Source organism: Sciurus carolinensis, chromosome 8 (genome assembly GCF_902686445.1).
Source record: "Sciurus carolinensis chromosome 8, mSciCar1.2, whole genome shotgun sequence".
Taxonomy (NCBI): Eukaryota; Metazoa; Chordata; class Mammalia; order Rodentia; family Sciuridae; genus Sciurus; species Sciurus carolinensis.
This window is the reverse complement of record NC_062220.1, coordinates 23,000,069-23,012,138: the sequence shown is the minus strand read 5'-3', so window position 1 is coordinate 23,012,138 and position 12,070 is coordinate 23,000,069. Positions and strand designations below refer to the sequence as shown.

The following is a 12,070-nucleotide window of genomic DNA, read 5'->3' as shown; positions in this document are numbered from 1 at the left end:
CTCCAAAGCCACCCCCCAGTGTCCCACTTCCTTCAGCCACACCCCACCTGCCTTCAGTTACCACTCAGTTAATCCCATCAAGAGATTAATTCACTGGGTTAAGACTCTCACAACCCAGTCACTTCTCCTCTGAACCTTTTTAGACTGTCTCACATGTGAGCTTTTGGGGGACACCTTACATCCACACCATAACACCTGTTTTAATGTTCCCAGTATTTTTATTAATTGCCTTGTGAGATTTCAAGATTATGGAAATTTGTTTCTAAAAACTAAACTTTATAAAATAGTTTCTTTAGCTTGTCTTTTTATGGGTTTAAAATGATTTACTGTTTACCAAGTCTTTGATAAACATTTGTATTATTATTTATCTTTTGAAGGCATAAAAGAATATTCTTTTCTTTAAATTCATATTTATTGTAAACAAGTGGGATACATCTTGTTTCTCTCTGCATGAAGTAGAGGCATACCGTTTTTGTAATCATACATTTACCTAGGGTAATAGTTTTTGATTCATTCTGTTATTTTTTTTTTCTCCTCCCCCCCACGTAAAAGAATATTCTTAAGCTTGGTATTTCATTCAGAATAACTACTGTATGTAGTTTGCTCTAGATCTAACTTGGACCAGTTTCCCTGTGTGTTAGTCACCTTTTCGTGGATATGACCAAAATACCTAACAAGAACACCGTGGAGAAGAAAAGGTTATTTTGGCTCACCATTTCAGAGGTTTAGTTCATGGTGGGCCAAATCCTTTGCTCTGGGCCCAAGTTGAAGCAGAATATCATGGCAGAAGGACATGGTGGAGGAGTACTGCTCTATTCATGGCAGCCAGGAAGCAGAGAGAAAGTAGCAGAAAGGGGCGGCAGGAAAGATGCATCCTTCCAGGAAATGCCCCTAGTTACCACCTCCTAAGCCACACCCTACCTGCACACAGTACCACTCAGTTCATTCAAATAGGATGAACCGATTAGGTTACAACTCTTATAATCTAACCATTTCGCCTCTGAATATTCTTGGATTGATACAGGCACTTTTGAGGGACACCTTATGTCTAAACCACAACACCTGCCAATAGGCATAAATATATTAACATAGATGAAATGAGAATGATCTTCAATTTATTATGTAAAATGATACATTTTTTATCATAGGTTCTTAATATTTGTTGCTTAGCATGGTTGATGATTTAATATTATAAAGTGAGTGTCAACACTTGGAATTGTATGTGTGTTTGTGTCTCTGTGGTATGGGGTAGTGAGAAGACTGGAATTTTGTCTTAGATTATATCATAATTTCACCAATAGAATAGGTGATTTGGTTTGGGGTTTGGGGTTTGTTGGTGGTGGTTGGTGGAATATCCAGCTTCTTAAACTAGCCATTGCGACTTCCATGGAACAACTTCCACCTGACAGGAATGCTTCTGCAATGATGACAAACCAATGTTTTCAAGAATAAATAAAAGATAAAATGTAACTTTTGGCCACAGTAGCCAAGAGATCTTTAAGAGGGGTACCAGGTTTTTCCTTTAAATCATAAGTAATATGTTTTAACCTTTTAACTTTGTTTGTGTTTTATTATATTGAATTTGTTTAATATTGTAGTAAAATGATCTGGAATAGAAAGTTTTGATTCCCAAAATTTGACTCTTTTTCATATATCCTTGCATATCTTAAATTACCATATCTGTTATTATGTTTTATCTTAGTTTATACTTTAAGAAATTACTCTGATATGTGTGGATGGATGGATGTATCTCACACATACACATATATATATGTATGTATCTCACATATGTGTATGTATATAGATAATATATATATGATAAATGTGGTGTACGTAATGTTTTAAATTTTGTAAATAATCTCTGCCAGGCTGATTGTAAATGCCTTTGGATATATTTGGCTTTTTTTTATCTTTGTTTAAACAAACTCATGTCAGAGTACGAAGAACTCCTTATAGAAACAGGGTGTGTTTAGTAAGCTGTGAAAAAAGAGACATTTCAGGGATAGCAGAAGGTATGAAAAGAGCTTATTTTATAACTCCCACCTTAACTGTGGTTTTGATATCCATGATTTCATAATCAGTTGTATTCTGAAAATATAAAATGGAAAATTTCATAGCTTGAAAGAGACTAAGTATATTTGTAGAACTTTTACCATAGTATATTTTTACAGTTCTTCTATTTTATTATTGTTAACTTCTATGTTTAATTTATAAGTTGAAGTTTATCCCTGGTATGTTACATTTGGGAAAACAATAGCATATAGAGAATTATATACTATCTGTAGATCAGGCACCCACTGAACGTCTTGGAATTTATTCCCGTATGGGTAAGAAGAAACTATTACAACAATGTGGTATAAAATTCTTCAAAAGTTTAGAAAATAGTTCCACATATTTCAATGTTTTCTGGTTTTTCTTCAGGTAATTATAGTGTATGGTACAAAAACTTTGGAAAACAGAAATGTTTAAAAAAAAAAAATTCCCATAAGTCATCCTAATCCTATTAATCAAAGAAAATCACTTTTACCTTTCTGATGAATGCCAGTGTTATATTTTTTCCTATCTTTGTATGTACTTATAGAATTCTTTAACAAAAATTTTGTATTCGAGTGTTTGGGTTTTTTTTTTTGCTTTGGAAGTTATTGACAGTATTTTTTTTAAGGCCAATTACTCTGTGTGTATTTGTGTGTGCTTGTGTGTTCAAGAGAGAGATATCAAACCCAAGGCCTTACAAATACTTAGCCTGTGTTCTGCTGCGCTACATCTCAACCCCCAGTTACATTTGTTTTAAATGGGACAGTTGTGTTTGATAAAAAAGAAATAAACTTGAGACCTGGGTGTATAGAGTATATTAAACTTTTTAGGTTCATATGAATGGGAATGGAGGGTTCTTGGAGAAGCAGTTCACTTAATTTTAAGTACTCTTAAGCATGACTTAAAGATCAGGGTTGGGATCCTCTATCTGATTATAACTATTGCTGTGATCACTGACTTAGGAGCTTTTAGAAGAATTTCCCCCAGTAGATTTGTGATTTTTCTTTTAAGAGTCACAGAAGGTTTGAGGACAAAGAAGAGATAGTGACTCTTTTAAGATAAACATAAAGTGGAATCAGGCTGGTGCACAGAGTGCAAGTAAATTTATTAGTTCAAATACCTCAGAATTTAGAGGAAACCTCAGGGCCGGTTCAACTAGTAAATTCCAGTTTTAATCCAAGGTTCTTGACATCTGCAGTTTCTTCATCTTCCTCTGTTTCCTGTATGTATTTCCACCATTTGCTTTCCTCACCCCAACTCCTACATGGACTTACTGTATAGTTAAAATGTCTAGATCTTTGAATAATTGGATACTTTTACATTCTCTTTAATTTTTTAAAAATTTTTTTCCCTTTAATTTTTTTAAAGAAGCATTTTAAAACTTTCTTGTCCCCTTTTCAAAGTTGAATAAAATTTTATTACTATATTTTATTTCTAGATAATTCTAAATTTACTATTAATATTTTATATCATTATATTATTATCATGAATAGGAGCGTACCCATCTCTTGTAATGGAAGAAAAGTTTTGATCAGAGTAGGCTGGATGGGGCAGAAGTCAATGAAAAAGCCCTTGGAAGAAGTAAATTATATGATAAAAATTAACTAAGTTGTGAATCTATTTCTTCCTCTTGCTGTAACATTTAAATGTAAGTGCTAGTGTTAATTTTAAAAGAAACTTTATAAAAATTTTGACAAGTCCCAAAGGCAAAGGAAAAAATAAATTGGATGAGTTTATAGGATGGAATTTCCCATTAAAGTCACCTAAAAGATTTTAAAGCTGAAAGGATTGATTAAAATAACTTCATAATTACCCAGAAAAGAAGGGAATGAGGGAGATATGTCTAAATTGCACAGTCTCTGACCAGTATACAAGTCATGAAGAACAGACCCAATTTACTTACAGGTTCTTTGGATAAGCTTTTGCTTTCAATGACCAATGGGGAGAAGTCTGGTTTGTTTGTTTGTTTTGAGATGAGTTTTCACTGTGTTGCCCAAGTGGTCTTTTAACTCATGGCCACAAGCAATCCTCCTGCCTCAGTCTCCTGAGTAGCTGGGACTATAGATATGCATCACTGTGCCCAGCTAAGGAAAATCTTTATTCAGGTTGAAATCAGTGGCAAAGGACAGAAATTAAGTAATGGTAGCTATAAATTATGATCTTTTTGGCTACATGTAAAAGAAAATCCAAGCCTGGTAAGGAAATACTATTTTATCACATTAGGTCTAAGTTAAGGTGGATTTTATGGTTGGTTGATTCTGTGTTCCAGTTTCCTATTCTGTCATCATTACAGAATTCATTTCATTTCCAGACAAATTGACTTTAGCAGTTGTATATTGCATACAACAATATGTCAATGTTGGAAGAATAAAAGTAGTTTTTCTTCTTCTGTGTATGTCTGTTTCAGATTAAGAAAGTATTGTCTAGAAGTCCCCTACAAGATTTCTCATGTTTCATTAGCTAAAATTGAGTTCCATACCAATGGGTGGGGCTTGATAATCTTTGGTTCAGATGGATGCATGTGGGGAGTTCAGCCCCATTACTAATTAATTATAGTACCTAGTGTAGGAACTCCTCTTAAGGAGTAGATTAAGAATTTATTGATGAATGTTTCAGAAGTAAACATAGTAGAACTTGAGTCCCAACCCCACTACTTAAAAGTTACGTGATTTTGGTTAAGTTACTTAATTTCTCTAAGTATGTATTTCCCTATCTTTAAAATGAAGATGATAGTACCTACTTCTTAGGGTGTTCTTAGAATTAAATCAGATAAATAAGCACAGATTCTAACACTTAATGAGTATTAATAAATATAGTTCTGTTACTGCTGCTGGTACTCTTATCAGTAGGTAGTTTGTACTCAAAGAAAACTTTATAATAATGTTAGTTCAATCTTTCCCTGAAGAAGTACTATTGAAGCGCCTAGATCAAGGATGTTGGAGCTTCCATTTCCTTTTCTAGTTCTTTTGGAGTCTGGTAACAAAGTACTGAAACAGCGTACTCTTCACTCAAAGGGATTGGAGTGCAGTGAATCTGTTTCATTATAGGGCATAAAGATGAAAAGTGTGGGGTTCAAATAAAGGCAAGTGATGGGAGATCACATCAACTCTCCCAATCTTTAATTACCCCTTTCCCTTTCCATTTATATTTATATTAGTGCCAGAACTGCCCCCTTCTCTGGTACTGGGGATTGAACTCAGGAGTGTTTGACTCCTGAGAGCCACATCAGCTACATCTTCAGCTCTTTTTAAAATTTTATTTTGAGACAGTGTCTCTCTAAGTTGCCCTCTCTAAGTTGCCTCAAACTTGTGATCCTCCATCCTTAGCCTCCAAGAAGCTATGATTACAGATGTATGCCACTGGACCTGAACAGAAACAATTTTTCAATAATATGGAACACTTACTCAGAGTATTTATAAATTATTTTACTTTCTACTGCTTCTGTTTTGCAGCCTTGAATTTTCCGCCTATTTTTTTTCCTCCCAGATAATTCCCTTTTCCTTCTTTCAAGGTCTCTGTTTAAACCCTCTGTTAATGTCATGTATTGACCATTGAGTGCAGTAATGACTTTATATCTAGTAAGTGCATTATAATGGGAAACATAGTATGTTTAATGGGAGCTACCACTAATGCAGTTTGTTTATGTGGTCATGTCAACTAACACTTTATGATTTCTATTTGGGGTAGCATGAAGGGAAACTGAAGTGATAACATATTTTATGAAAATGCTATTATATTAGTAACATATTAGTAGTTTCTCCTAATGTAGAATTCTTTTTTCCTATGATTAAAAAGTCTTGCTAAGATATAATTCTTTCTTATTTTTTTTTATATTTGCAGATGGCTTGTTCAATCAGTATATCAGTCAACAGGAATATAAGCCACGATGGAGTCAGATCATTCCCAAAAGCACCAAAGGTAAGCCATACATTCTGGCTGTGATGCTTCTTCATTAGTGTCTCAGTGTTTCCATGATAGTTCAAGTGTTATCGCACTATTAAGAATCAGGTGTTTAAAATAAGACATAGTTTCCTTAACTAGATGGCAGAGTTAGTTTTATATAAATGCATATGGGGTTTGTGTGTGTATGTGTGATGTTGAGGGTTGAACCCAGGGCCTCACACATACTAATCAAGTGCTCTATCACTGAACTACATCCACAGCCCTAGTTTATTATCTTTTAAACGTGTTTTATTGCTATAACAGAAGATTGTCAGTTTTTTGCATACACTGTCATTATAAACTACTGTCATGGAGACACTGTAAAATTATAAGCTATGTTGTAATGCCATACAGATGCTCCTGAATAACTTAAGTTTGGCAAAATGACTCTCTAAACCTGAAAGGGCTTCGGAGAAAAATCAGGGACGGACCTTCTAAATCTATGGAACTTTTAAACAATTACTGATAAAAGTTAGTTTAATACTTAGGATAAACAGTACAGTTGAATTTTCAAAGGTGTTTATATTTAGTACCATAGTGGATTTGAATTGTAAACCTTGGGGCTCATGCCTTCTCATCCAAAAGGCTTTTGCTGCTTCTAATAGGGATTGTTTTCATCAAAATGTAAAATCTGATTTAGTAGTTTAGACTTCTTCATTAATCCATTATTTTCATTTGGGGGAACTTTTTGTCAATATTTCATCTGCACTAACTGCTTTGCCCCATAGTTAAAAAAGTGAAAAGTGTAGCATTTCTTTAGTTCAACTACTGGCATTAAAAGGATGCTCTTTTATGGATATGCAGCTCTTTTCCTTATGATCTTCATATATTGCTAAGGCCTTCTCTTTAGTTGTGAGAAAACTTTCTTTTCCCTGATAGGATTAAACATTACTAGGCAGAGAAAAATTGCATTTGAACTTACATAATTTTGTCTGTGTTATATGAACATGATTCTTTTATCAGTCACATAGAGATAATTTTCTTCAAAGACACAAATGCATTTACAAATTATGAATTAATTATGTAAAATGCAGACATACTGAAAATGAATATGTTAGTGTTTTTGAAATTTGTTCTTGGAAGTGGCCAGTGTTGACTGGGAGGAGAAGAGAAGGGCAAAGTTTTAGTGATAATGAGCTGTAAAATCTAAAAAGACCCCTAAGTATTAGAAAGGGGAAAGAATTTGCAGGAAACTTATGAAGGATTAGTCTTTGAATTAGTAGTAATGAAAAGATTTGGCTTTGCATCTTATTTCCTTTATACAGTCATGTACTGCACAACATTTTACTCAGTGATGATGGTCCCATAAGCTTATAATGGAATTGAAAACTCCTATCACCTAGTATTTTTATTGAACCTTTTCTGTGTTTAGCTATGTTTTGATATACAGATACTTCACCATTGTCTTAAAGTTGCTCACAGAATTCAGTACAATAATGTACAGTATAGGGTGTAGCTCAGAAGCAGTAAGCTTTACTGTATAACCACATATGTAGTAAGGAACACCATCTAGGTTTTTGTAAATATATTCCGTGATGTTTACACAACAAAATTGCATAAGGACACATTTCTGTGAAAGTATCTCCATTCCTAAGTGGCACATGACTGTGTAGGGACTGATACGTTAGTTGTTTTTGTGGTACCCCTGTGAAATTAGTAAAAAGTTAGTTAGATGTTCTCAATTTTACGTAGGATAAACAGGAGAAATTAGCCAAGGTTATATATTTCAACTAATGAGAAACTTATCAAGAAAACCTTGGACTTTCTGGTTTATATCAAGCAAGACATTAGAATCCTATAATCTTAGTTGAGTATAATCCTAGTTACTTGGGAACCTGATACAGAAATATCACAAGTTCAAGGCCAGCCTCAGCAACTTAGTAAGACCCTAACTCAAAACAAAATAAAAAGGACTAGGGATGTAGCTCAGAGGTTAGGTAGGGTATTTGCCAGGCACATGCAAGACTCTGGGTCAATCTCCAGAAACCGCTCATTCCCCCCCAAAAAAATAGAGAATGAGGAGAAAAGGAGAAGGAAGAGAATTCTATAACTTTTTGAACCACTTCAATGAATTTTTTCTTCATTTATAGAAGCTTTGGTGTGAATTAGGATTAGATATAAGTAGAACTATAGTTTTCTCCAGAAGTTTCTAAAAACTTCACTCATTATATTTAAATCTGTTAAGCTCTGAATAGAAATAAAAATCGAAGGGAAGTAAACCTTATATTTTCTCAGTACTCAAGTAAAATAGCTGATAAATTATGCGGGAAGTGATTTCTGAAGTAATGGCACAAAATAATTGCAGTAAAGAAATTATTATTAATATAAAACTCGATAACATCTTTGTTTTCAAATAACTAGTTTTATGAACCTTAAAACTGCTTATTATACTAATAAAATATGTCTGAAATATAGACATGAGATCTAATTTTGTGACTGTTTTACACTTTTACTTTGGTCCTCAAGTACTTTAGAAATTTCGTCTTAGGTTTTTATAAAATGTCCAGTATCTTTGCTGCTTGATGGCTTTATTCATAAATAAATTGAAAATAACTTCCAGTTGCATTAACAGCCTAAAAGCAATTGGAAGAAAAATAAAGTGAATTATTAGAAATATCGATTTAAGTTGAGGTCTTTTATAATATAGTCCTTTTACTTATTTTTAACATTTCAAAGAATAAGTGTGGGTATTTCACTATCTATTATAGACTTATGGATGAATTAGTCTAGATTTTCAGTTGTTTTTATTATTTCTTTTAAAGAAAATATGTTTCTGCTTCAGGTGATGGAGAAGATAACCGACCAGGAATGAGAGGGGGTCATCAGATGGTTATTGATGTTCAAACAGGTGAGTAACACTTGTAATGGAAGCAGAATCTTTTTCAAAATTATAAATATTTTTTCAAGGTCTCAATGTAATTCTAGGAGTCAAAGTACTATGTTAAACATCGACAGTAAATTCAGCTAATAGATGCTAATACATCATTAGCCTGCATTTTAAAATATCAGATAAAATAAATATACTTTTTTCCATTCTAATGGTTAAATGTTATTGGTTATAACAAGTAACAAAATAAGCACTGTTTGGAGGCATAACCTATACCACGCAGCGGCCAGATGAGAGAGGGGAGACTGCTACACTAATGAATTTAGATCTCCTAAAATAAATATTAGCATTCTGCCTAAATATGTGTGTGTGTAGTTTATGTGTATTGAATTTTTTTGGAAAATTTTGAAGTATTTCTGGATTTTAAGTGTACTTACATTTTAATATAACAGTATGGGAATTGTTGGGATAAGAGAATTAAGTTATATTTTAAGGGAGAATATCAAATGAGGTATTAGAGATCTTTAATTGTTAAACACTTCATAAGCCTGTAAATGTTTTATTTTACTTGTTCTTCTTTGCTGCCTTTTATATTTTACTCTGAAGCTTGCTACCAAAAGTTCTTCTTCCTTTTCTAGAGCCTACAACTTAAATACTATTATATTAGTGGATTCATTACAAAAGTAAAATAGGTGTCAATCCATTTCTATATGAATTCACTGCAAGAGAAATTAGGAAAACCACCCCATTCACAATAGCCTCAACAAAAATAAAATACTTGAGAATCAATCTAACAAAAGAGGTGAAAGACCTCTACAATAAAAACTACAGAACACTGAAGAAGGAAATTGAAGAACATCTTAGAAGAAGAAAAGAGCTCCCATGCTCCTAAGTAAGCAGAATTAATATTGTCAAAATGGCCATACTGCCAAAAGCATTATACAGATTTAATGCAATTCCAATAAAAATCCCAATGACATTCTTCATAGAACTATAATTTCATGATTGCTTCTTCATTTGAAAAAATAAGAGACTCAGAATAGCCAAGAAAATCCTTAGCAAGAAGAGTGAAGCAGATCATACTACCAGACCTTAAATTGTACTACAGAGCAATAGTAACAAAAACAACATTCTTCAAAAAATAATAGAAAAAAATAATTGAAGGGACAGGCCTGGTTATTACTTGGATGAGGGAAAAAGTAAAATGTCACTTGGGTGGATACTGGCATTCTATGCTATAAAGTTTTCTAAAATCAAATAGTAAAACAAAATTAACCTAGATTCTTGGTATTACCATTTCAAATGATGGACAATGAGGGAACAGAAGTCTCAATGGAAAATTGAATGACTGCTTCCATTGGCTTTCAAAAATATTCTCAGCTTCCCTTCTCCATCCATAGGTGGTGGCGTCTAAAATTTGATGTTAGCTCCAATCCAGTGGGTGCTGAACCGATTGGGTGGGTATGCCAATAGCAAGATGCCCTCACACCCTCTTACAGTCTTCCCACACATTGTAGCTGGCCCCTTCTGTCCCTGTGTACTTCAGAACTCACGGAACTAGAGAGAGCCCAGTTTTCTCCAGTTTCTTCAACCTGTGGTGTCCCCCAGGGAACTGCCCCTAGTTTCTGGCTTTCCACAGGCTTGCCATACCTAGACTAGCCCACACAAACCCAGTTGCAATCTGATGGACCTCCACTTCAACATCCCCAGCCCCTGTCTTGCTGCAGTCCCAAGATCTCAGTGCCCTTTCAGCTTGAAGAGAGACCACCAGGCATGTGCTCACACAAAAGAGCGACCCTGTAAAGAAGCAGCCAGATGGCAGCCACTACCACACCAAGCAGAAAGACCTCAGGTGCAAGCAGACCTGCAGGCACCCCAATATATCTCCAGGCCCTGGCCCGAGTCCCCAGACCAAGGTGGCCACAAGATGGTGGTGGCCGTGTGGCAAACTTGCAGGTCCTAGCTGTTGTCCCAACATGGTGGCAGCCATGTGTAACCAAACCTGTGGGTTCTATGACAGTGGACTTTCAGGCAACAGCAGGTGATCTGCTGGCTGCTGTGGGTGGTCTGCAGGCTAATGGTGGATGATCAGCAGGTGGACGTTGGGCAGTGGGTGATGGGTAGGTGAAAGGCAAGGATGGGCAGGCAGGAGGCAGGCAAACGGGCAAATGGTGGATGATAGGTGGCAGTCAGTGAACTATCTGCACTCAAAAAGTAGGTAGTGCTGGCAGACGGAATGGGGTAAATAGCAGGGAATGGATGAGCAGCAAAGACTGCCTCACAGAGAAACAATTTCTTCTGCTTGAATCCTGAGTTACAGAGCAACAAGGAATGCAGTCTCCCTCTAGTCTGCCATCTCGGATCCCCCTTTAAATGTTCTTTAAAATGTTTAAGTTTTTAAACATATCTGTGATTGATATGTACTACAAGTTGAAGAAAATTTTATTCACCAGTGTTCTTTTTAGGACAGGAAGATTATGAAGATTTTTTAGGATACAATGTAAAAAATTAGAACTAATTGTAGGAAAGAATTGGCTTGTTAGGACAGGAGAAAGAAAGGAAAAGGAGGCAAAGAGAAAGGTAGTGTAGCCAGCAGGATTGCAGAATGCCATGCTTTGTGACATGACTTTTTCTTTCATCTCAAAATCCTAGATGTTTTCTCTATTAAAATTATTAAAATTGATTTGGGAGCTGGGTATACAACTCAGTTGGTAGAGTGCTTTTGCAAGCACAAGGCCCTGGGTTCAATCCCAAGCACTGCAAAAAAAAAAAAAAAAAAAAAAAATTGATTTGGGAGTTTTTATTTTATTTTGAGCTGGACTTTTTACTGTGTTGCTCAGGCTGACCTTGAACTCCTGAGCTCAAGCAATCCTCCTGCCTCAGCCTCCCAAATAGCTGGAAATTCACATGCATGCCCCCATGCCTAGCTTAATTTGTGAGTTGATTTTTATTTATTTATTTTTTGGTAGGAACTGGTGAGATAACTAGGCTTGAGGTCCATATTGAATAGATTGGGCAGAAGTGAGATAGCTTTTGAAGATTCAGGTGTCCAGAAGGAAAGATGCCCTGGGACTTGAATAAGTCATAGAGAAAGCTTTGAGCTTTCAGATGATTCTGAAATTATGGTTCTGGTTAAATTTAAACAGGTGTCTTATTGTGAAGGTTAGTGATCCGGAATCTGCTCTGATCCAGAGAAAACAAAAGAACCCAAAAACACTTTTAGAAAATAACACTTTCACACCTTGACATTCACGTTCTTTTCTTTCA

The 12,070-nt window shown here is 35.0% G+C and overlaps 1 protein-coding gene and 1 non-coding gene across 4 annotated transcripts in view; one reads left to right on the top strand and one right to left on the bottom strand.

The window, feature by feature from the left end:
* The window catches only part of Mkln1 (muskelin 1), a 319,704-nt gene that overhangs the window by 226,352 nt on the left and 81,282 nt on the right, over positions 1–12,070 (top strand). For all 3 annotated transcript variants that reach the window (XM_047562794.1, XM_047562793.1, XM_047562795.1), the window contains 2 exons: positions 5,875–5,952; positions 8,759–8,824. In XM_047562794.1, coding sequence (XP_047418750.1) covers positions 5,875–5,952; positions 8,759–8,824 — 144 coding nt within the window. The remainder of the gene's footprint in view (positions 1–5,874; positions 5,953–8,758; positions 8,825–12,070) is intronic.
* On the bottom strand, positions 8,881–8,967 carry LOC124992008 (small nucleolar RNA SNORD45). The gene has a single exon (XR_007110018.1). It is a non-coding gene; the product is annotated as a small nucleolar RNA SNORD45 (small nucleolar RNA).